The 17,530-nt window shown below is 38.1% G+C and overlaps 1 protein-coding gene across 1 annotated transcript; it reads left to right on the top strand.

The window, feature by feature from the left end:
* The first annotated feature begins 6,183 nt into the window (after window positions 1-6,183).
* LOC129268280 (heparan sulfate glucosamine 3-O-sulfotransferase 5-like) lies at window positions 6,184-14,351 on the top strand. Its single transcript, XM_064104699.1, has 2 exons — window positions 6,184-6,464; window positions 10,474-14,351. The coding sequence occupies exon 2, from the start codon at window positions 10,663-10,665 to the stop codon at window positions 11,923-11,925; it is 1,263 nt and encodes a 420-aa protein (XP_063960769.1). The 5' UTR covers window positions 6,184-6,464; window positions 10,474-10,662; the 3' UTR covers window positions 11,926-14,351.
* Window positions 14,352-17,530: the final 3,179 nt, after the last annotated feature.

Here is a 17,530-nt window from a genome sequence, read left to right as displayed (position 1 = left end):
AAAACTGCATTTTTTGTCATTTTTTTCCAAAAATTGAAAATTTTGCAAATACATGATTTTACATATTTCTAAGAAAAATCAATCAATTACCTTGAAATGTTCCAGAAAACTTTATTGATATACTACTATCATATGGATGAAATTCCAACTCTGTATCATTCTTCTTAGCAAATTTATAAGGTATCAAACTTGAATACTTCAATTTCAGATATGTCGCTTTTTGTATGCATTTCCATAGACTAATACGTATAACATGTATAATATGTATAATGTATAGTTACAAATTAAATGCAATTATCTCTGCTCGTTAATCACTTGGAGAGTTAAGGGTAGGCTTTTCTCTATCAGCTACATAAAACAAAATTTTGGCACATCAAGGCCTAACACTCTCATGGGGTGGGGTGTCGAAGCCCCCCCCCCCCCCCCTTGGCTATATCATGTTGTTGTATATTGCCTATTTGTTGGAAAAAAAAAACAGTTTTTTTGGAGCACCCATTGAGGCAAAAGGCATTTCTGCTATACAATACAGCCACTTTAATTACTTTCAAACCACTTGGAGAGGAAAAGAGTAGGCTTTGTTCTACCAGCTACATCAAAAGAAGTGGCACGTACATCGTAGCCAACCCCTCTCGGGAGGGGGGGGCGCTGGGGAAGTCACCCCTCCCCCTTTTGCTAATTGCCAATTTATTTGGAAATTCACCATTTTGGACCCAACATTGAGGTAAAAAAGTGTTTGTGCTTTATAGTATTTTATTGCTTTGAGAGAGTAGAATTAGTTCTACCAGCTACATAAATAAGCGCTAGCACATCGAACCCTAGCCCTCTCAGGGGCTGTCAAAGTCACCCCCTCCTCTATATCATGTATATTGCCTACTTATAGAAAATTTCACCATTTTGGATCACCCATTGAGGAATAAGGGCGTTTCTATATCATACAGCCAATTTTATTTTCTTGCAATTACTTGGAGAGAAAAGCTTAGACTTTGCTCTATCAGCTACATATTATTAAGAAGCGCTGGCACATCGAAACCTATTCCACTCAGGGGCTGTCTAAGTCAACCCCTCCCCCTCTATATCATGTATATTGCCTATTTATTGGAAATTACACCATTTTGAATCGCCCATTGAGGCAAAAGTGCGTTTCTACTATATAGTACAGCCAATTTCATTTTCTTGCAATGACTTGGAGAGGAAAGAGTAGGCTTTGCTCTATCAGCTACATATAAACAAGTGCTGGCAAAGAAAAGCCTACCCCCTCCGGGAAGCTGTTGAAACCACCCCATCCCTTTTGCATTATAGCATAATTATTGAAAAATTCACCATTTTGAAGCCCCCATTTACGCAAAAAGGGGTTTCTGATATATAGTTCTGAAAGAATAGGTTTGGCTTGATCAGCGTCATATAAAGAAGTGCAGGCAAATAAAAGCCTACTTCCTTCAGGGGTCTGTCGAAATTACCCCCCCCCCTTGAAATTCACCATTTTGGAGCCCGCATTGGGGCAAAAAGGCGTTTCTGATATACAGTTCTGCCACTTTTAATGCCTTGAAACCACTTAGGGAGGAAATAATAGGTTTTGCTTTATCAGCCACATATAAAGAAGTGCAGGCAAATAAAAGCCTACCACCTCCAGGAGGCTGTCGAAATCACCCATCCCTTTTGCATTGCCTATTTATTGAAAAAGTCACCACTTTGGAGCCCCCAGTGAGGCAGAAAGTCATTTCTGATTATGTTTCTGCCGTTTTTCACCCTTGAAAAAATTTAGAGAGAAAAAGAATAGGCTTTGCTTTAACAGCTACATATAAAGACATGCTCGCAAAAGAGGCCTATCCCCATCAGAGGGCTGTTGAATTCACCCCACCCCTATTTCATTATTGCTTATTTATTGGAAAATTGACCATTTTTGAGCCCCCATTTAGGCAAAAAGGCGGTTCTGATATACAGTTCTGCCACTATTACCGCCTTAAAACTACTTGGAGAGGAAAGAGTAGGCTTTCCTCTGACAGGTACAAATAAAGAAGTGGCTCTACTATATACCAGAAACACGTTTTTTTGCCTCAATGGGGGCTCTAAAATGGCGAGTTTTCCAATGAATTGGCAAAAATCGTAAAAAAGGTGGGGTAACATCTACATGTATCGTCCCCTGAAGTGGGTCAGGCTTCGATATGGCAGCAATTCGTTATATATATCTGTAAGAGGGGAACCTACTCTTTCCTCTCCAAGTGGTTTCAAGAAAGAGAAATTGGGTGTTTTATACAGCAGAAGTGCATATCGCCTCAATGGGGGCTCAAAAATTGTGAATTTTCAAATAATTAGGCAATAATGCAAGAGGGGTGGGGTGATTTGACAGCCGCCCAGATGGGTATGCTTCAATGTGCCAGCACTTCTTTATAGAGCAAAGCATATTCTTTCCTCCTTAATTGGTTTCAAGGCAGTAAAAGTGGCAGAACTATATATCAGTGATGCCTCTTTACCTCAATGGGGGCTCAAAAATTGTGAATTTCCAATAAATAGGCAATAACGCAAAGGGGTGAGGGGGCTGATTTCGACAACCCCCGGAAGGGGTAGGCTTTTATTTACCAGCACAAAATTATGCAGCTGATAGAGCAAAGCCTATTCTTTCCTCTCTAAATGGTTTCAAGGCAATAAAAGTGGCAGAACTATATATCAGAGACACCTTTTTGCTTCAATGGGGGCTCCAAAATGGTGACTTTTCAACAAATAGCCAAATACCGAAAATTAGTGGGGTAACTTCTAAAGCCGCCTGAAGGAGATAGGCTTCGATTTGCCAACACTTATGTAGCTGATAGAGCAAAGCCTACTCTTTCTTCTCAAAGTCATTGCAAGAAAATAAAATTGGCTGTACTATATAGTAGGAACGCGCTTTTGCCTCAATGGGTGATCTAAAATGGTGAAATATCCAATAAATCGGCAATATACTTGATATAGAGGGGGGTGACTTAGACAGCCCCTGAGAGGGCTAGGGTTCGATGTGCCAGTGCTTATTTATATGTAGCTGGTAGAACAAACTATACTCTTTCCTAAGTGGTTTCAAATCAATAAAATGGGGTGTCCAACAGAGCACAAGCGCTCTTTGGCCTCAATGTTGGGTCAAAAATTGTGAATTTTCAAATAAATATGCAATATTAAGCAAAAGCCCCCCCCCCCCCCGAGAGGGGTAGGCTTCGATGTTCCACTTCTTTGGATGTAGCTGGTAGAACAAAGCCTACTCTTTCCTATCCAAGTGGTTTCAAAGCAATCAAAGTGGCTGTACTGTATAGTAAATATGCCTGTTTTTGCTTCAATGGGTGCTCCAAAAAACAGTGATTTTTTTTTCAACAAATAGGCAATATACAACATGATATAGCCAAGGGGGGGGGGGGGGCTTCGACACCCCCACCCCATGAGAGTGTTAGGCCTTGATGTGCCAACATTTTGTTTTATGTAGCTGATAGAGAAAAGCCTACTTTTAACTATCCAAGTGATTAACGAGCAGAGATAATTGCATTTAATTTGTAACTATACATTATACATATTATACATGTTATACGTATTAGTCTATGAAAATGCATACAAAAAGCGACATTTCTGAAATTGAAGTATTCAAGTTTGATACCTTATAAATTTGCTAGGAAGAATGATACAGAGTTGGAATTTCATCCACATGATAATAATATATCAATAAAGTTTTTTGGAACATTTCAAGATAATTGATTAATTTTTCTTAGAATTATGTAAAATCATGTATTTGCAAAATTTTCAATTTTTGGAAAAAAATGACAAAAAATGCAGTTTTCTACTTAAAATCTCAGCCAAATGACTTACTTATCCCTTATAAATGGTACCAACTTGTAGGAAATTTATTTGTCTTTCATATGACACTAATTTTGTGGCAATGGAATGTTTATGTCAAAATCTATGTACGTAAATTCAAATGTTCTGAAAATTTGGCGGCCATTTTGAAAAAAGCGCCCTCACGGGTTAATTTTCAGGATACAGCCTGGTTACCTCATATATTCATATTCAGCGTAAGAAACTGGTCTAGAAGCACTAGATGAAAATTTCTCCTTTTCCGTGTGGCACCTTGCTCAATTATAACCCGGACTATATGAAAAGGTCGAGCTACACAACCTCTGACGCTCTGTTTTTGGCACGTGATCAATGCTTGTATTGCATGTTCAAAGGTGATATCTGGCTCGGAAAGTGTCAAGGCGAACTTAAAATGATCACACTGGGAAACGTGAACGGAAGGAAGTTAAAGGGATGGTCCGGGCTGAAAATATTTATAGCCTAATAAATAGAGTAGAAGTCACTAAGCAAAATGCCGAAAATTTCATCAAAATCGGATAACAAATAACAAAGTTATTGAATTTTAAAGTTTAGCAATATTTTGTGAAAAACAGTCGTCATGAATATTCATTAGGTGGGCTGATGATGTCACATCCCCACTTGTTCTTTTGTATTTTACTATATGAAATAAAGTTTATTCATTTTTTTTCCTCCAAGAACTAGGAAAATTGGATTGACAACTGATTTAGTGCATTAGATATTTATTGCTGTAACTTATTTAATTATAAGGGAGACATATTATTCACACAATTATGAAATAATGAAAAAAATAAGATTTTATGTAATAATATACTTATCTTTTTATGGTTAGAAACTTGTGATATCGTCCATTACGGTCGAGATTTTTCTCAAATTGCTCGCCCAAGCGTCATCGACGTCTTTTGGCAAACTATTTTCAGCACAATTCACCGGCAATCGCCACTTATATTGTCGTGCCATTTAAGGTTGCTTCGATGTGCCATTCAGTGGGCAATTAATTTTTGCTCAGAAACGTTCTTTATCAACCATCAAGCGTGTAAGTAAGCCACTTTTTTCAGCTGTGTCTTGAAAACGATAATTTAGATGAGAAAAACACTTACATAGGATATAAAATTACTTTGTTCCCGCAGGGGCCACTTACATTGACGAGTGGATACCATGCGCGACCAAAAAAATACGTAAAAAGGATGTCAAATAAGCTAGGGTGTCAAAAAACACTAAAATAATGAAAAAAATTAAGTATCTATTTCGCTAGGAAAGCTACGTGTTTAGGGTCAAATTTGCGAGGGTATTAAAAAAACTATTTTTTTATAAAGGATGTACTTTTTGCCCCAACCGTCAACACAACCTGTACGATTTGCGCGAGGTGTTGGAGGTGCATGGGGCTGTACTAAACCCAATTCAGAGGACACTTGAATGGGTAGCCTATCGTTTTGTTTCCAATACTTGTTGAGGGTAGGGTTTCACACGTCAATACTTGTTAAGGGGTGCATTTTCAGAATATGGAAAATTCTTGTTTAGGGTGCTTTTCGAGATACCGCGTGGTCGCGCATCAACTCGTCAATGGAGGCCCCCCCCCCCCGGACTTGGTTTCGTGCGGCACTGTTTTTGCCCCTTACCTAGGTCATGTAGGTTGTGCAAGAAGAAATATGCAATCAATTGCAAATATTATGTTGCAATAACAGTTAATAGATCAATTATAGCTGTAGCAAATCAGATTACACTCCTTGTTTCAAAGAAGCAGACAAGCAATCAATCGCAAATTTGCAGTTACATGGCAAGACATATGACTGATTTATAGGGACTGAAAATAGATTTGCAAATTGATCGCAAGTTTCTTGCGCCCCAGCATTCCCTTTTCCCGCCACTGAGGGTATTGTAAGAAGCAATGACAATTTCTTCGGTTCGCACTATTTAGGGGTTCAGCGTACTCTAACCTTTTTAGGGTGCGTGCATTTCTGAAGATGATGGCCATGTGACCCCCCCCCCCCCCTCTCCAGTCCCTGCACCTATGGGAAAAATAAATATATATAAGAGAGAAATATAAAGAAACATAGAAAAAGGAAGAAAAGTATGTTTAAAAAAAAGGGAGATAGGCCTAACAGGAAATAAGGCTTTTGTCGATTTATGGATAGGTCCTCGATGAATAATGAAAAATGTTCCGACGCGGTTCCGACAAGTTTGGTCATGGTCAGGACACTGACACAATAACGAAACTAACCCCAAACCGAGTGATCGAGTGTCAATGAAAATAGATAATAGCTTTGATCGGGCTGGGATTGGCTTTGTTGGTGTGAATGCGACCCCGAAGCCACACTAAGCGCCTCGTGTAATTTCGACCCAAGATAGGAGGAACTCAATTCAAAAGTTGTCCCTATAGTACGTATCGATTTATTGCAGGCCCCCTTCTTCACGAAGTATCGATTTGTTTTTTAACTTTTATTCCGCGGTTTATTGTACAGTATAACACACAGGTTATAGCATTTGATGTCTGTACATGCAGTGACAATGTTAACATGGATATGCTTGTGCTTCTTGTAAGATTACTAAATTTTAGCTGAGAATATTATCAACACAGCCCTAATTGGAAATACTTCGCAAGTTCAGAGTGAGGATATTAAGCATCTTGATTTAGTATGGTAAGTTTATTAATTATTAAAAACAAAACGTTGGCAGAATACTTGCACCTTCTAGCAGGGTGGCTGGCCTGAGTATTTGGTTATGTAGATTCGATGCAGGTAATATCCACTTCTCGTTCATATTTCAATTTTTACATCAGTAACTATTTTACTTCACTTTTGATTCTAGTAGTTTATGAAGGGTCTGAATGTATGCTGAAAGCTATTGCAATACAAATTCTAGTCTTGAAGGGTCTTTTTTGTTTTGTTTAGCGACTTTTCAGTCATATATGAGTATTTAAGCCGTTATCCCAATTATCCCAATGTAATCATTCTGTATATCTGTGTTATTTCGATTCTGATTGTGACCAGGCCCGCCTGGGCCCCCGGCCGTCTTACGATTGATCCAATCAACCTCAACTACATGGAAATCCATCGATGTCATGATTTTTTCTACAGGAAATTTGCACAACTTACTTTGAAAGCAAAAAAAAAAACACACTCAATTTTCAAAAAAAAAATCATTAATATTTGACTTTCACATCATAACTTTAGAAACATATTTTGAAACAAACATGCATTTTAGAAGTTGACGTTGGTGGATTTCCATATTGTGGTTGATCGGATTAAGGGGGTTAAGGGGGTTTAAACCCCCACCCTTCGGCTGCAAAGTATAAAATAATAATGACGTACATTTTGGAGCCAACACCAAATTACCTTCATTTTATAGTCAACCTTTTTTTTGCTTGTCAAGTTTCTCGGTACCGAAATGACATTCATTTTGTAGTGAAGCCCCTTTTGTTTTTGCTTGTCCGCGCCTGGAACCCTATTCAAATTGTTCCAAACACGGGACAAAGAAAAGTTCTATAGTCAGCTCTTGTTTTTTAAGAAGGTTTTCTGACCATTAATTTTAATCGTGTAAAGCGAAAAGGTTTCTCCTACTCTAGGGGTCTTTTCACACGTGAATCTTGAATCATCATTGTAATGATGATTGCAATTCGTCTTTAGAATCATCGGACCTTTCACACGGTAAATAATTCTTACCGTATTTTGAGTGAAACTTAACTGGAATTCACTCCGGAGTAGAATTTGAATTAGTGATTGTGATTAGGGTTCGTGATTCTAGTTTGGTTTCACGTCCACGTGCTAAAAAAATCGTCATTAGCCTTATTTTTCACTGGAATCATTTAAATTACGATTTTTTTTGGGGCGTGTGAAATCGCGTTAATAATAATTTTCATGACGAAAACCTTTCATTTGAAACCACTATACCCCAGTTTCCCTCAATCAATTCTCTTCTCCAAGTACGACAAACCATAACTGCCCCAAGCAAGCAATTTAAGTATCAAAACACCTGTTTCTTGACCTCGGTCCGGAGATAACACAACAGCCCGAGCAAAGCATGACGTCATTTTAATTCACTTACTTTCCTTATTTCGAGGTCGATTTTCTTCGTTCGAACTTGAAAATGGACTAACATTGGATTTCTGAATACAATATGCATTTGAAAACGTGATTAAATATCGAATACAATAATTTCATTCCGAAGGTCCTACTACAGGCAGAGAAGTCTTACGTAATAGCACAGCTGTTGTTTATCATTTCGTCCTTGGCTCAACACTCATAATCTGGCCTGTGGAGGTAAAATTGAGACAGCGGGGATTACCTGGCCTAGCGGGATTGATCAGGCGGGCGTTTCATAAAGCTGTTCGTAAATAAAGAGCGACTGGTGATCCTGTCTTGCGGTAAATGGTACACACCATTGGCGAAGATCTAGCGCGCGAGAAAGGATCACCAGTCGTTCTTAAAGTCGCTCTTAACTTACGAGCAGCTTTATGAAACGGCCCCCTGGGCTTGGAAATGATTTTGGGATTTACAAACGCAAAATGGGGTATAGAACCGCAGTTTGCAATCTGAACTGCGGTCTTTCTCCAAACGGGGGTTTGACGTAATGTAACAGACGTTGATAATGAATATGGGTTTCATTGTGCATTCTTCTAGCTCTCTAGTTTCCACATCAAGAGTAACTTTTTAATTGCTTGAGACTTTATGCACATTCACACCGATGAATGAGACCCGACGACATGCTGACCAAACCTATTACGTTATTACCAATGACATGTCATCGGTCGGTTTGGAGTCGGTTTCGGTTACAGTCACACCAACGAAACCGACTCCAGACCGATCAAAGCTATTACGTAATACCAATGATATGTCATCGGTCGGTTTGGAGTCGGTTTCGGTTACAGTCACACCAACGAAACCGACTCCAGACCGATCAAAGCTATTACGTTATTACCAATGACATACCATTGATCGGTTTGGAGTCGGTTTCGGTTACAGTCACACCAACGAAACCGACTCCAGACCGATGAAATCTATTACGTTCTTTCCAATGACATACCATCAGTCGGTTTGGAGACGGTTTCGTCGGTGTGACTGTAACATTAGAACCATTGATACAATTATGATTAGAACGCATTGACAAAGGTTTATTTTCATAATGATCCAATGCCAATTCGTCAAATTGCCAACTCGTCTACTTTCATTTGCATGGTCTACCATCGGTTCGTCCAATATCCACATGGTCTATCTGCCATTTCGTTCACTCACCATTTCGTCTAATAACCAGTTGGTCCAATGGCCATTTAGTTCACCATTTGGTCTAATCAGACTAAGGGGGTGTTGCAAGAAAATATTTGCAATCAATCGCAAATATTATGTTGCAATTTTACAGTTGATTGATCACTTCTAACTTTAGCAAATCAGATAACACTCCTTGTTTCAGGGAGCAGATATTAAAGCAATCAATCGCAAATTTGCTATTAATTGCACGGCAAATGCTTGATTTCGGGAACGAAAATAGACTTGCAATTGATCGCAAGTTTCTTGCAACGCCCCATAAGTGTTTGGGCAAAATGAATGAAAGTAAAACGAATATTAGACCAACTGGTTATGAGACGAAAGACGAACTGGTGACGAAGTGATGATTGGACCAAATAGTTATTGGACCAAACGTTTTTTAGACGAAATTTTGATGTACGGAATGGCTTTAGACTAAATGAAGGTAGACCATTTGGTGAGTGGACGAGTTGGCAGTGGACAAATTGGCGATTTACCATTGAAAATGACAATGGGTGATTTGAAATTCGATGATGGTGCTGGTGGTAGCGATGTGAGCACAATTCATATTGCCACCCCTTGCATTGAAACCTAACTTGAGTTTACAAAAAAAATATGATCTAAATCACTTTATGGATAGCTCCACCAAATAACATCTTTCTTCACAATCAATGCCATTTTTTTTCTAGTCTTTCTCTGCAAAACTCAAACTTTTATTGACAAAATTGGGATTATGTTATAAGTTTTTAACTTTTTAAATGATCCCCCACATTTACATATACTGTTTCTCTTCTTGTCTGATTTTGTTCAGATTTTGGTTTATTGTTTTGTATAGTGTATGTTTTCTTTATGCATTGGAATATATTGTAATGTATTCTGTAATAATCATCTTTACACTGTATTGTTCTTTTTATGAAGTGTGGAAATAAATGAATCAATCAAATCAATCAATCAACCATTTGAAGAAAAAAAATCCAACAAAATGGTGACAGGGTTCAGGATCACCCAACTGCCCAAATGGCAACACTATACAGACCGAGCGGCGCTACTTTGTAAGGGAGGGGGCAAGGGCGGGGTTTCCGTCCCTCAATGATTTTCTAAGTAGTGAAAAGGAGCTCATACTCTTGATGAAGTAATCCCTTTGGCAGCTCATAAAGGAAGCTATATACTGGGATGATGAAGCCAGTCACTGGAAGGAGTGCAGAAATAGTGGTGGATAGCAATTTGCAAATGTTGTCATTTTCATTATATATATATAAAAGTTATCTCGTAGTCGTTAGTTGTTGTTCCTTGTTAAATGTTGTTCTTTGTTTCTTATTAATCGTATTGCTTCGTTTTAAATTTAGTTCAGCAACTTATAATGCTACATTATGCATCATTCTCTTTGCTTTCATTTCCCTCTCCACAGAATACCCCAACCTTGTCATAAAGGACGTCAGAGGCAGTAGATGTGAATTTTGTCATCGGTGGAGAATCGCGCTACTCGGAGTGTCGAGTGTCAGGGTTCGCAACCGAACGCACTTGGAAACCAGAGACAAAAAAACATTGACTCACCGATACTTATACCACAGACTGGCCAGGATATTATTGTTTGAAAATGCTAAGAAACGGTCTCTCCACACTGAGGAGGGATAGAACAAACGCGCACAGAATCATTCCATTATGCGCAATCCTTTGCGCATGCGCAATATTACTCCTCATCCGCAGCGGGAAGGTACCGTCAGTGCTGACGATCGGTAAACGCGCTACCGCGTCGGAAAGTATTTTGCGGGATGCGCGCAATAAACGATACTTTTACAACCGCACCGCGATACGCTTCAAGAAAACATCGGAGGTGCGGCAATGCTACCATCTCTCGCGTTCTATGAGAAACCAACTCCTGGACGTTGAAAGTCGAGACGACATCGGATGCAAGCAACGGGTACCTGACGTCATCGTAGTTGGCGCGAAGGAAGGCGGAGAAGAAAGTCTTCGTTTTTTCCTTGATAGACATCCTTCTGTAATGTTCCATTCGACGGACACAATCCGTTACTTCGACAGACCAACTTTCCGCCGAGTTAAAGGAATGCCATGGTACATGGAGAAAATGCCATACACGTCCCCTGATCAGGTCACCGTCGAAATGGGCTCGGACTACTTCGCTAGCAGCACCGCACCCGACGGCATCCGAAATGACATCGTGCCAAAGCCGAAGTTGATCGTCATAATTCGGGATCCAGTGAAGCGCGCACTGTTGGAATACCACTCTGCCCATTCTGTTACAGGGGAAGTTAAAAACAAAGGGTGGGTGAAAAACACAAAACGGTATCCATATCTTGATAGTTTACATCAAATCGACGAGTCCTTCACAAAGACCGTCATGAGCGATGGGGGCGACATTCATACTTGGAACGGTGTCGTCAACGTCGGCATGTACGTGATTCATCTTCGGAGGTGGTTTGAATGGTTCGGTCGTTCGCAGATAATGACGGTCGATGGCGATCGGTTGGAAACCGATCCGATACCGGTACTCCAGGCTGTCGAAGACTTCATCGGTGTGCCGCGCTACTTCGAAAACTCCGCAGTTGCATTCGACAAGCGTTCTAAGTCATATTGTTTGGTAAGACCCTTTAGCCTGTGCCCTCCGTCGAAACCATCATACCCTTCGCCCGATCAGAACACGGTTAATGCATTACGATCTTTCTATCACCGGTACGACCGCCAGTTATACCAGATGTTGGGTAGTAACTTTACTTGGTTTAAAGACTCGTTATTCGTCAACAAAACCGCGTTCTCTCTTTCGGAGGTACAGCAGACAGCGGAGGAGGAAGATCCTATTCAAGAATCATCAGACCAGCTGGTTGAAGACGAGAATCAATGAATATAATTTTATCATAGTTGATTTTTATGAGACCTAGGCAATCTGGGTGTTTCATAAAGCTGTTCGTAAAGTTACGCACAACTTTACGCACGACTGGAACATGTTCTTAGGTCATAAATGAATTACATAGGGATATCATATAGCACAAGAAATGGTCACCAGTCGTGCGTAAAGTCATTCGTATCTTACGAACAGCTTTATGAAACACACACCAGGCATTTCAGTTGAAGACAATCATGAATTTACTAAACTTTTGATAACAATATAGGCCTACATGCAGGCATACGAACTCATAAAATAATGGTCGGTGGAATCTAACCCAAACAAAAACGTGTTTAAAGGCTTATAGTCAGAGACATGTTGGTAAAACGTACAAATCTGACAGATATTAAGAAAAGTGTGAATCTATAAGCTACAGGACTGTTGTAATCACTATTGGTCAATCATATTAGCCACTTAGTGTAATGTAATTTTGTTGCAAAGAAGAAAACAAACAGCACACTTAGCAATGCCACGCTATGTACACTTCGTACAGGTGCAGCATTGCAACTTTCTAGTATGAAAATTTAATATGTGAAGTTGCATCTCCATGGTAAAGGTACTCCAATACAAGACAGTGCAAAGGGGCACCTATTAAGGAACCCCAAGACCAGAAAGGTACAGATTTAATTGGACCTATCAAGGTATTTCAAAGTTCAGAAAGGTACAGACTTGCACCTATCAAGGAATTCCAGAGTCCAAAAGGTACAAACTTGCACCTATCTCAAGTTATTCAAAGTTCAAAAGGATACACTAATTTGCACCTATCTCAAGGTATTCAAAGTTCAAAACGATACAAATTTGCACCTATCAAGGTATTCAAAGTTCAGAAAGGTACAAATTTGCACATATCAATGAATTCCAAAGTCCAAAAAGTACAAACTTGCACCTATCAAGTTATTAAAAGTCCAAAAGGTACAAAATTGCACCTATCAAGGTATTCCAAAGTCCAGAAAGATACAAACTTGCACCTATCAAGGTATTCAGACTTCAGAAATATACAAATTGCACCTTTCAATGTATTCAAAGTTCAGAAAGGTAAGAATTTGCACCTATCAAGGTATTCCGAAGTCCAGAAATATACAGAATTAATGCCCCTATCGATGTATTCAAAGTTCAGAAAGATACAAATTTGCAGCTATCAAAGTATTCCAAACTCCAGAATCATATGGTACAAATTTGCACCTATCATGGTATTCCAAAATCCAGAAAGGTACATATTTGCAACTTTCAAGGTACTCCAAGACCAGATATAGGTGCAATTAAAATTGCACCTATCATGGTCCGGAAAAGTAGAAAGTTATCAAGGTACTCGAATTAGACCAGGAGGGTGCAAATTAAAGTTGCACTTATTTAAGGTAATCCAATACCAGAAAAGTGTCATGCTGCACCTATTTATGGGTACTCCAATTAGGAGCATGAAAAATACAAAGTTGCACCCAGTCTGACTTTGTGTGTATAGCTGGATGTATGTGCATATTAATATGTGCAGGCTAATCTACGATTATTATTTTTTTATACTTGTTCCCCCATCCAGTTTTCTGTTTTCAAAATTAAAGTAAAATTTATACCATGGTCATAAACTTAGATCAGTCTACTAACTCTTTATAACTGACAACTTATGTCATCGGGACCTGCATGCAGTTATAAAAGATTGCTTTTATACATGTGTATAGGTATAGTTCTCATCATATTTTTCTGACTCAAATATTTTTTTGTGACTAATTTAGGCTTGATCTATTTTCTATATGATTTATTTGTAATTTCATATTATGCATTATTTGTTTATATGAAACATAATATATATGAAGAAAAATCGAGAAATATGATAAAAATAAAACAAATGAAACTGCTGCACCTTTAAAAACAAACTTTTTACTTTTTAATATATTGGGTATATTTCAAGGACAGTCGCTCCATTTGCACTATTGAAAAAATGGCTAAAATTTATTTAAAAAAAGGAGCTTTGACTGATTTTAAATCATGCACTCATGAATATTTATTACATCAGTAAATGACAAAAATTTTAGGTAATATAGCTATAACAATTAACGTATTCATGTTTATTCAATATTTCCACCATGAAAAGTTTAAAAAAAGTATGTGGTTCGATTACCATATCATTTCAATCAAAACATGTTATTCTAAGTGAAATTTTCAAGGTTACATAATATGAAAATTGTTAGTAACCGTAGCCCGCCAAGTATAGCAAAGTTGTTCTATAAATAGGAGTCAATGACAGGACTCAGTGGATTGGTGTACGATGTTAGGATTAGGATGTACGATTAAATGATAGGATAAATAAGATAGAATGATTAGGGATCGAGTAAAGAGTTGTAAAGGTGAACTTCACCTTGAAATCAATAAATGTTAAACAGTTTCCATCACGTGCATTTTTGTTGATGCTGTACGTTGCATGGTCTTAAAGGGGTAGTCCAGGCTGGACATATTTATATCTCAATAAATAGAGTAAAATTCACAAAGCAAAATGTTGAAAATTTGATCAGAATCGGATAACAAATAACGAAGTTATTGAATTTTAAAGATTTGCATTATTCCGGTGAATCAGTTCGAGGCTTGTCTTAATGAATATTCATTAGGTGGGCTGATGATGTCATATCCCCACTTGTTCTCTTGTATTTTATAATATGACATTAGGTTTATTAAAAAAACTTTCTACCAAGAACTAAAACAATTGGATTGACAACTGATTAAGTAGGCCTACTGTTTAGTTATGTATTGCCGCAACTTATTTCACCATAATGAGGACACGTCATTTACACGTGTATGAAATAATGAAACATTTATGATTTCATGTATCAATAACATAAGAAAAAGGAAAGTGGGTATGTGACATCATTAGCCTACCTAATGAATATTCATGACGATGTGCATATAACTGTTTTCACAAAAATATTGATAAACTTTAAAATTCAATAACTTTGTTATTTGTTGTCTGATTTTGGTGAAATTTTCAGCCTTTTCCCTGTGGATTTTACTCTATTTACTTAGATATAAATATTTTTAGGACGGACCATCCCTTTAACTGGTACCAGTTGACAACTTATTGTGTTTCCAACTAGTTCTAACTGGCACCAGTCCAGTTGACAATGGGTGTTTTCGAACTGGTCCTAACTGGTACCATGCAGTTGGCAATCAGTGTTTCGAACTAGTCCTAACTGTATGGTACCAGTTGACAACTGGTGTTTCCAAGCCTCAACTGGTCCAAACTGGCACCAGTTGAAGGTGTTTCCAACCGGTACCAGTTGATAATTGGTATTCCAACTGGTATTTCTAACTGTCAACTGGAATCAACTACATGAACTAGATTCCAGTTGATTCCAGTATTCCAATTTCCATCAGTTCACTTAATGGAATCAATTGGTACCAGTACCAGTCGGATGATCTGGTCATTAACTTTTTTTTTCAGGGAATGAATGGGGAATGACGTACATGTATATTTCAAAATCTCGTCAGGATCGAGGGAAAAAGTTTTTGGCACAAAATGGGGGGGGGGGGGGTGTCAAACGTACGTCACTATAATCTCTGGTAGCACTTTCCGGCCAAAAATTTCGTGACAACTAAACAAAGAATGTCAAAGAGCAACACCATTTCTTAACAAATTAATGTAAAAAAACTCAAACAATCCCTTGGTTTTAGGGAGGGTGAATGCGCCCCCAAGAAATTAAATAGTTAAATATGTAAAAATAATTTAATTAATAGAAATGAAAATAGATGAATAAAAAATGAATAACAAAGAGAAATAAATCAATCAATATTATAAATAAAAGAAACAATAAAAAATGATAATAATAAAAATAACAACAATACCAATGATAATAGTAATAATAGTGATAATAATAATAATAATGATAATAACACTGATATGAATGATAAATAATAAATATATTATAGGCATATGCCCTAATTGTGAAAAAGTAAAAAGAGAAATTAAGGGAGAGGGAGGGAGGGGGTATGAAAAACAGATCGACTGATACATTTATTATTTCAGATTTTTTTTATATTCCAGGCATTTTAAGTGTCCATTGAAAAACGGATAAATCCAGCTCGGGGAGGGCTGCGGGCATAAAGCTCTTGAAGAAACGTAAGAACTGTGTTTTACTTAGAAAACCTGCAATTCATGGAACGGCTTCCTGAGCTTGTAGTAGAGTCAGGGGCGGCGATCCTGGGGGGTGGGGGCACAGTGCCCCCTGTTGCACCCACAAATGTAATAACACTTTACCCACAAATGTAATAATTTCACCCACAAATGTAATTGATTGGTGGGGATTTTCGGCCTGATTGCTAAGAAAGCATGAATGCTTGTAAGCAAGCAACCAGAGGACCGACGGCTTAAGGTCCTCTCCGAAGGACCTGGTAAAGAGGATTAATATAATGCCTTACCAAAGGGTACTAGCGCACCAAGTGTGAATCGAACCCGGGTCACCAGAATACGAATTCCCCGCTCCGATCTACCGACTGAGCTATCGCGCATCCTCACTTTACCCACAAATGTAATAATTTTTGATCGCCCACAAATGTAATAATGACTTTACCCACAAATGTAATAAATTTGAAGGGATTTTTGGCGAATCCGTTCTAAACTAAAATCCTATATAGTAATGCGTTCATATAGCACAAAAGTGCAAAGTCTTTTTCCAGACCCGGTTAATTAAAAAATCATAATATAAGTCCAAAGTCTTTTTTCCAGACCCAGTTGTTTAAAAAATTATAATATATCCAAAGTCTTTTTTCCAGACCCGGTTGTTTTGAAAAATCATAATATAAGTCAAAAGTCTTTTTTCCAGACCCGGTTATTAAAAAAATTATAATATAAGTCCAAACTAAGATACGATACTGATATTCCAGTGGTATAAAAATGAGAATCGAGCTTAGTCTTTTCTCCAGACCCAGTTAATCAAATTAAACTGGTGGAATTAACGTCTTTGTGGTTGTTACTTATACGGCGCATATTGTGAATATGCGCTAAGAGTATAAATTGAGAATCAAGCATAGTCTTTTCTCCAGACCCAGTAACTAAAAACTAAAACCCTATAGTAATGTGTTCATATAGCACAAAAGTGCAAAGTCTTTTTTCCAGACCCGGTTGTTTAAAACATTATTACATTTGTGGGTAAAGTGCATTATTACATTTGTGGGTGAAATTATTACATTTGTGGGTGAAATTATTACATTTGTGGGTTAAGTGTTATTACATTTGTGGGCGTTATTACATTTTTGGGCGATTATTACATTTGTGGGTGTAACACCCCCCATTTTTGAAGCACTGAAAAAGTGCCCTTTTTATACAAGAAAAATTCCCCCTGTACTGTGCCCCTTTCTCCTGAGGAGGACCCGTTTTATGTGTTACGATGCAAGTGCCCCCGCTATAGTACGTGTTTTGTACGTGTCCGTTATGAGAAGGACCCGTTTTATGCATGTGATTTCTTGTATGCCCCTTTTTACCCAAGAAAAGTGCCCCTCACGAACCTGTTCTGTATGTGCCCCGGATCGGATTTTGTTTTCCGTTAGGTGCCCCTTTCCCTTCTTATAGGTGCACTTTCTC

Source organism: Lytechinus pictus, chromosome 9 (genome assembly GCF_037042905.1).
Source record: "Lytechinus pictus isolate F3 Inbred chromosome 9, Lp3.0, whole genome shotgun sequence".
NCBI lineage: Eukaryota > Metazoa > Echinodermata > Echinoidea > Temnopleuroida > Toxopneustidae > Lytechinus > Lytechinus pictus.
The sequence above is the reverse complement of the archived record's forward strand: the minus strand, read 5'-3'. Positions and strand labels throughout refer to the sequence as shown.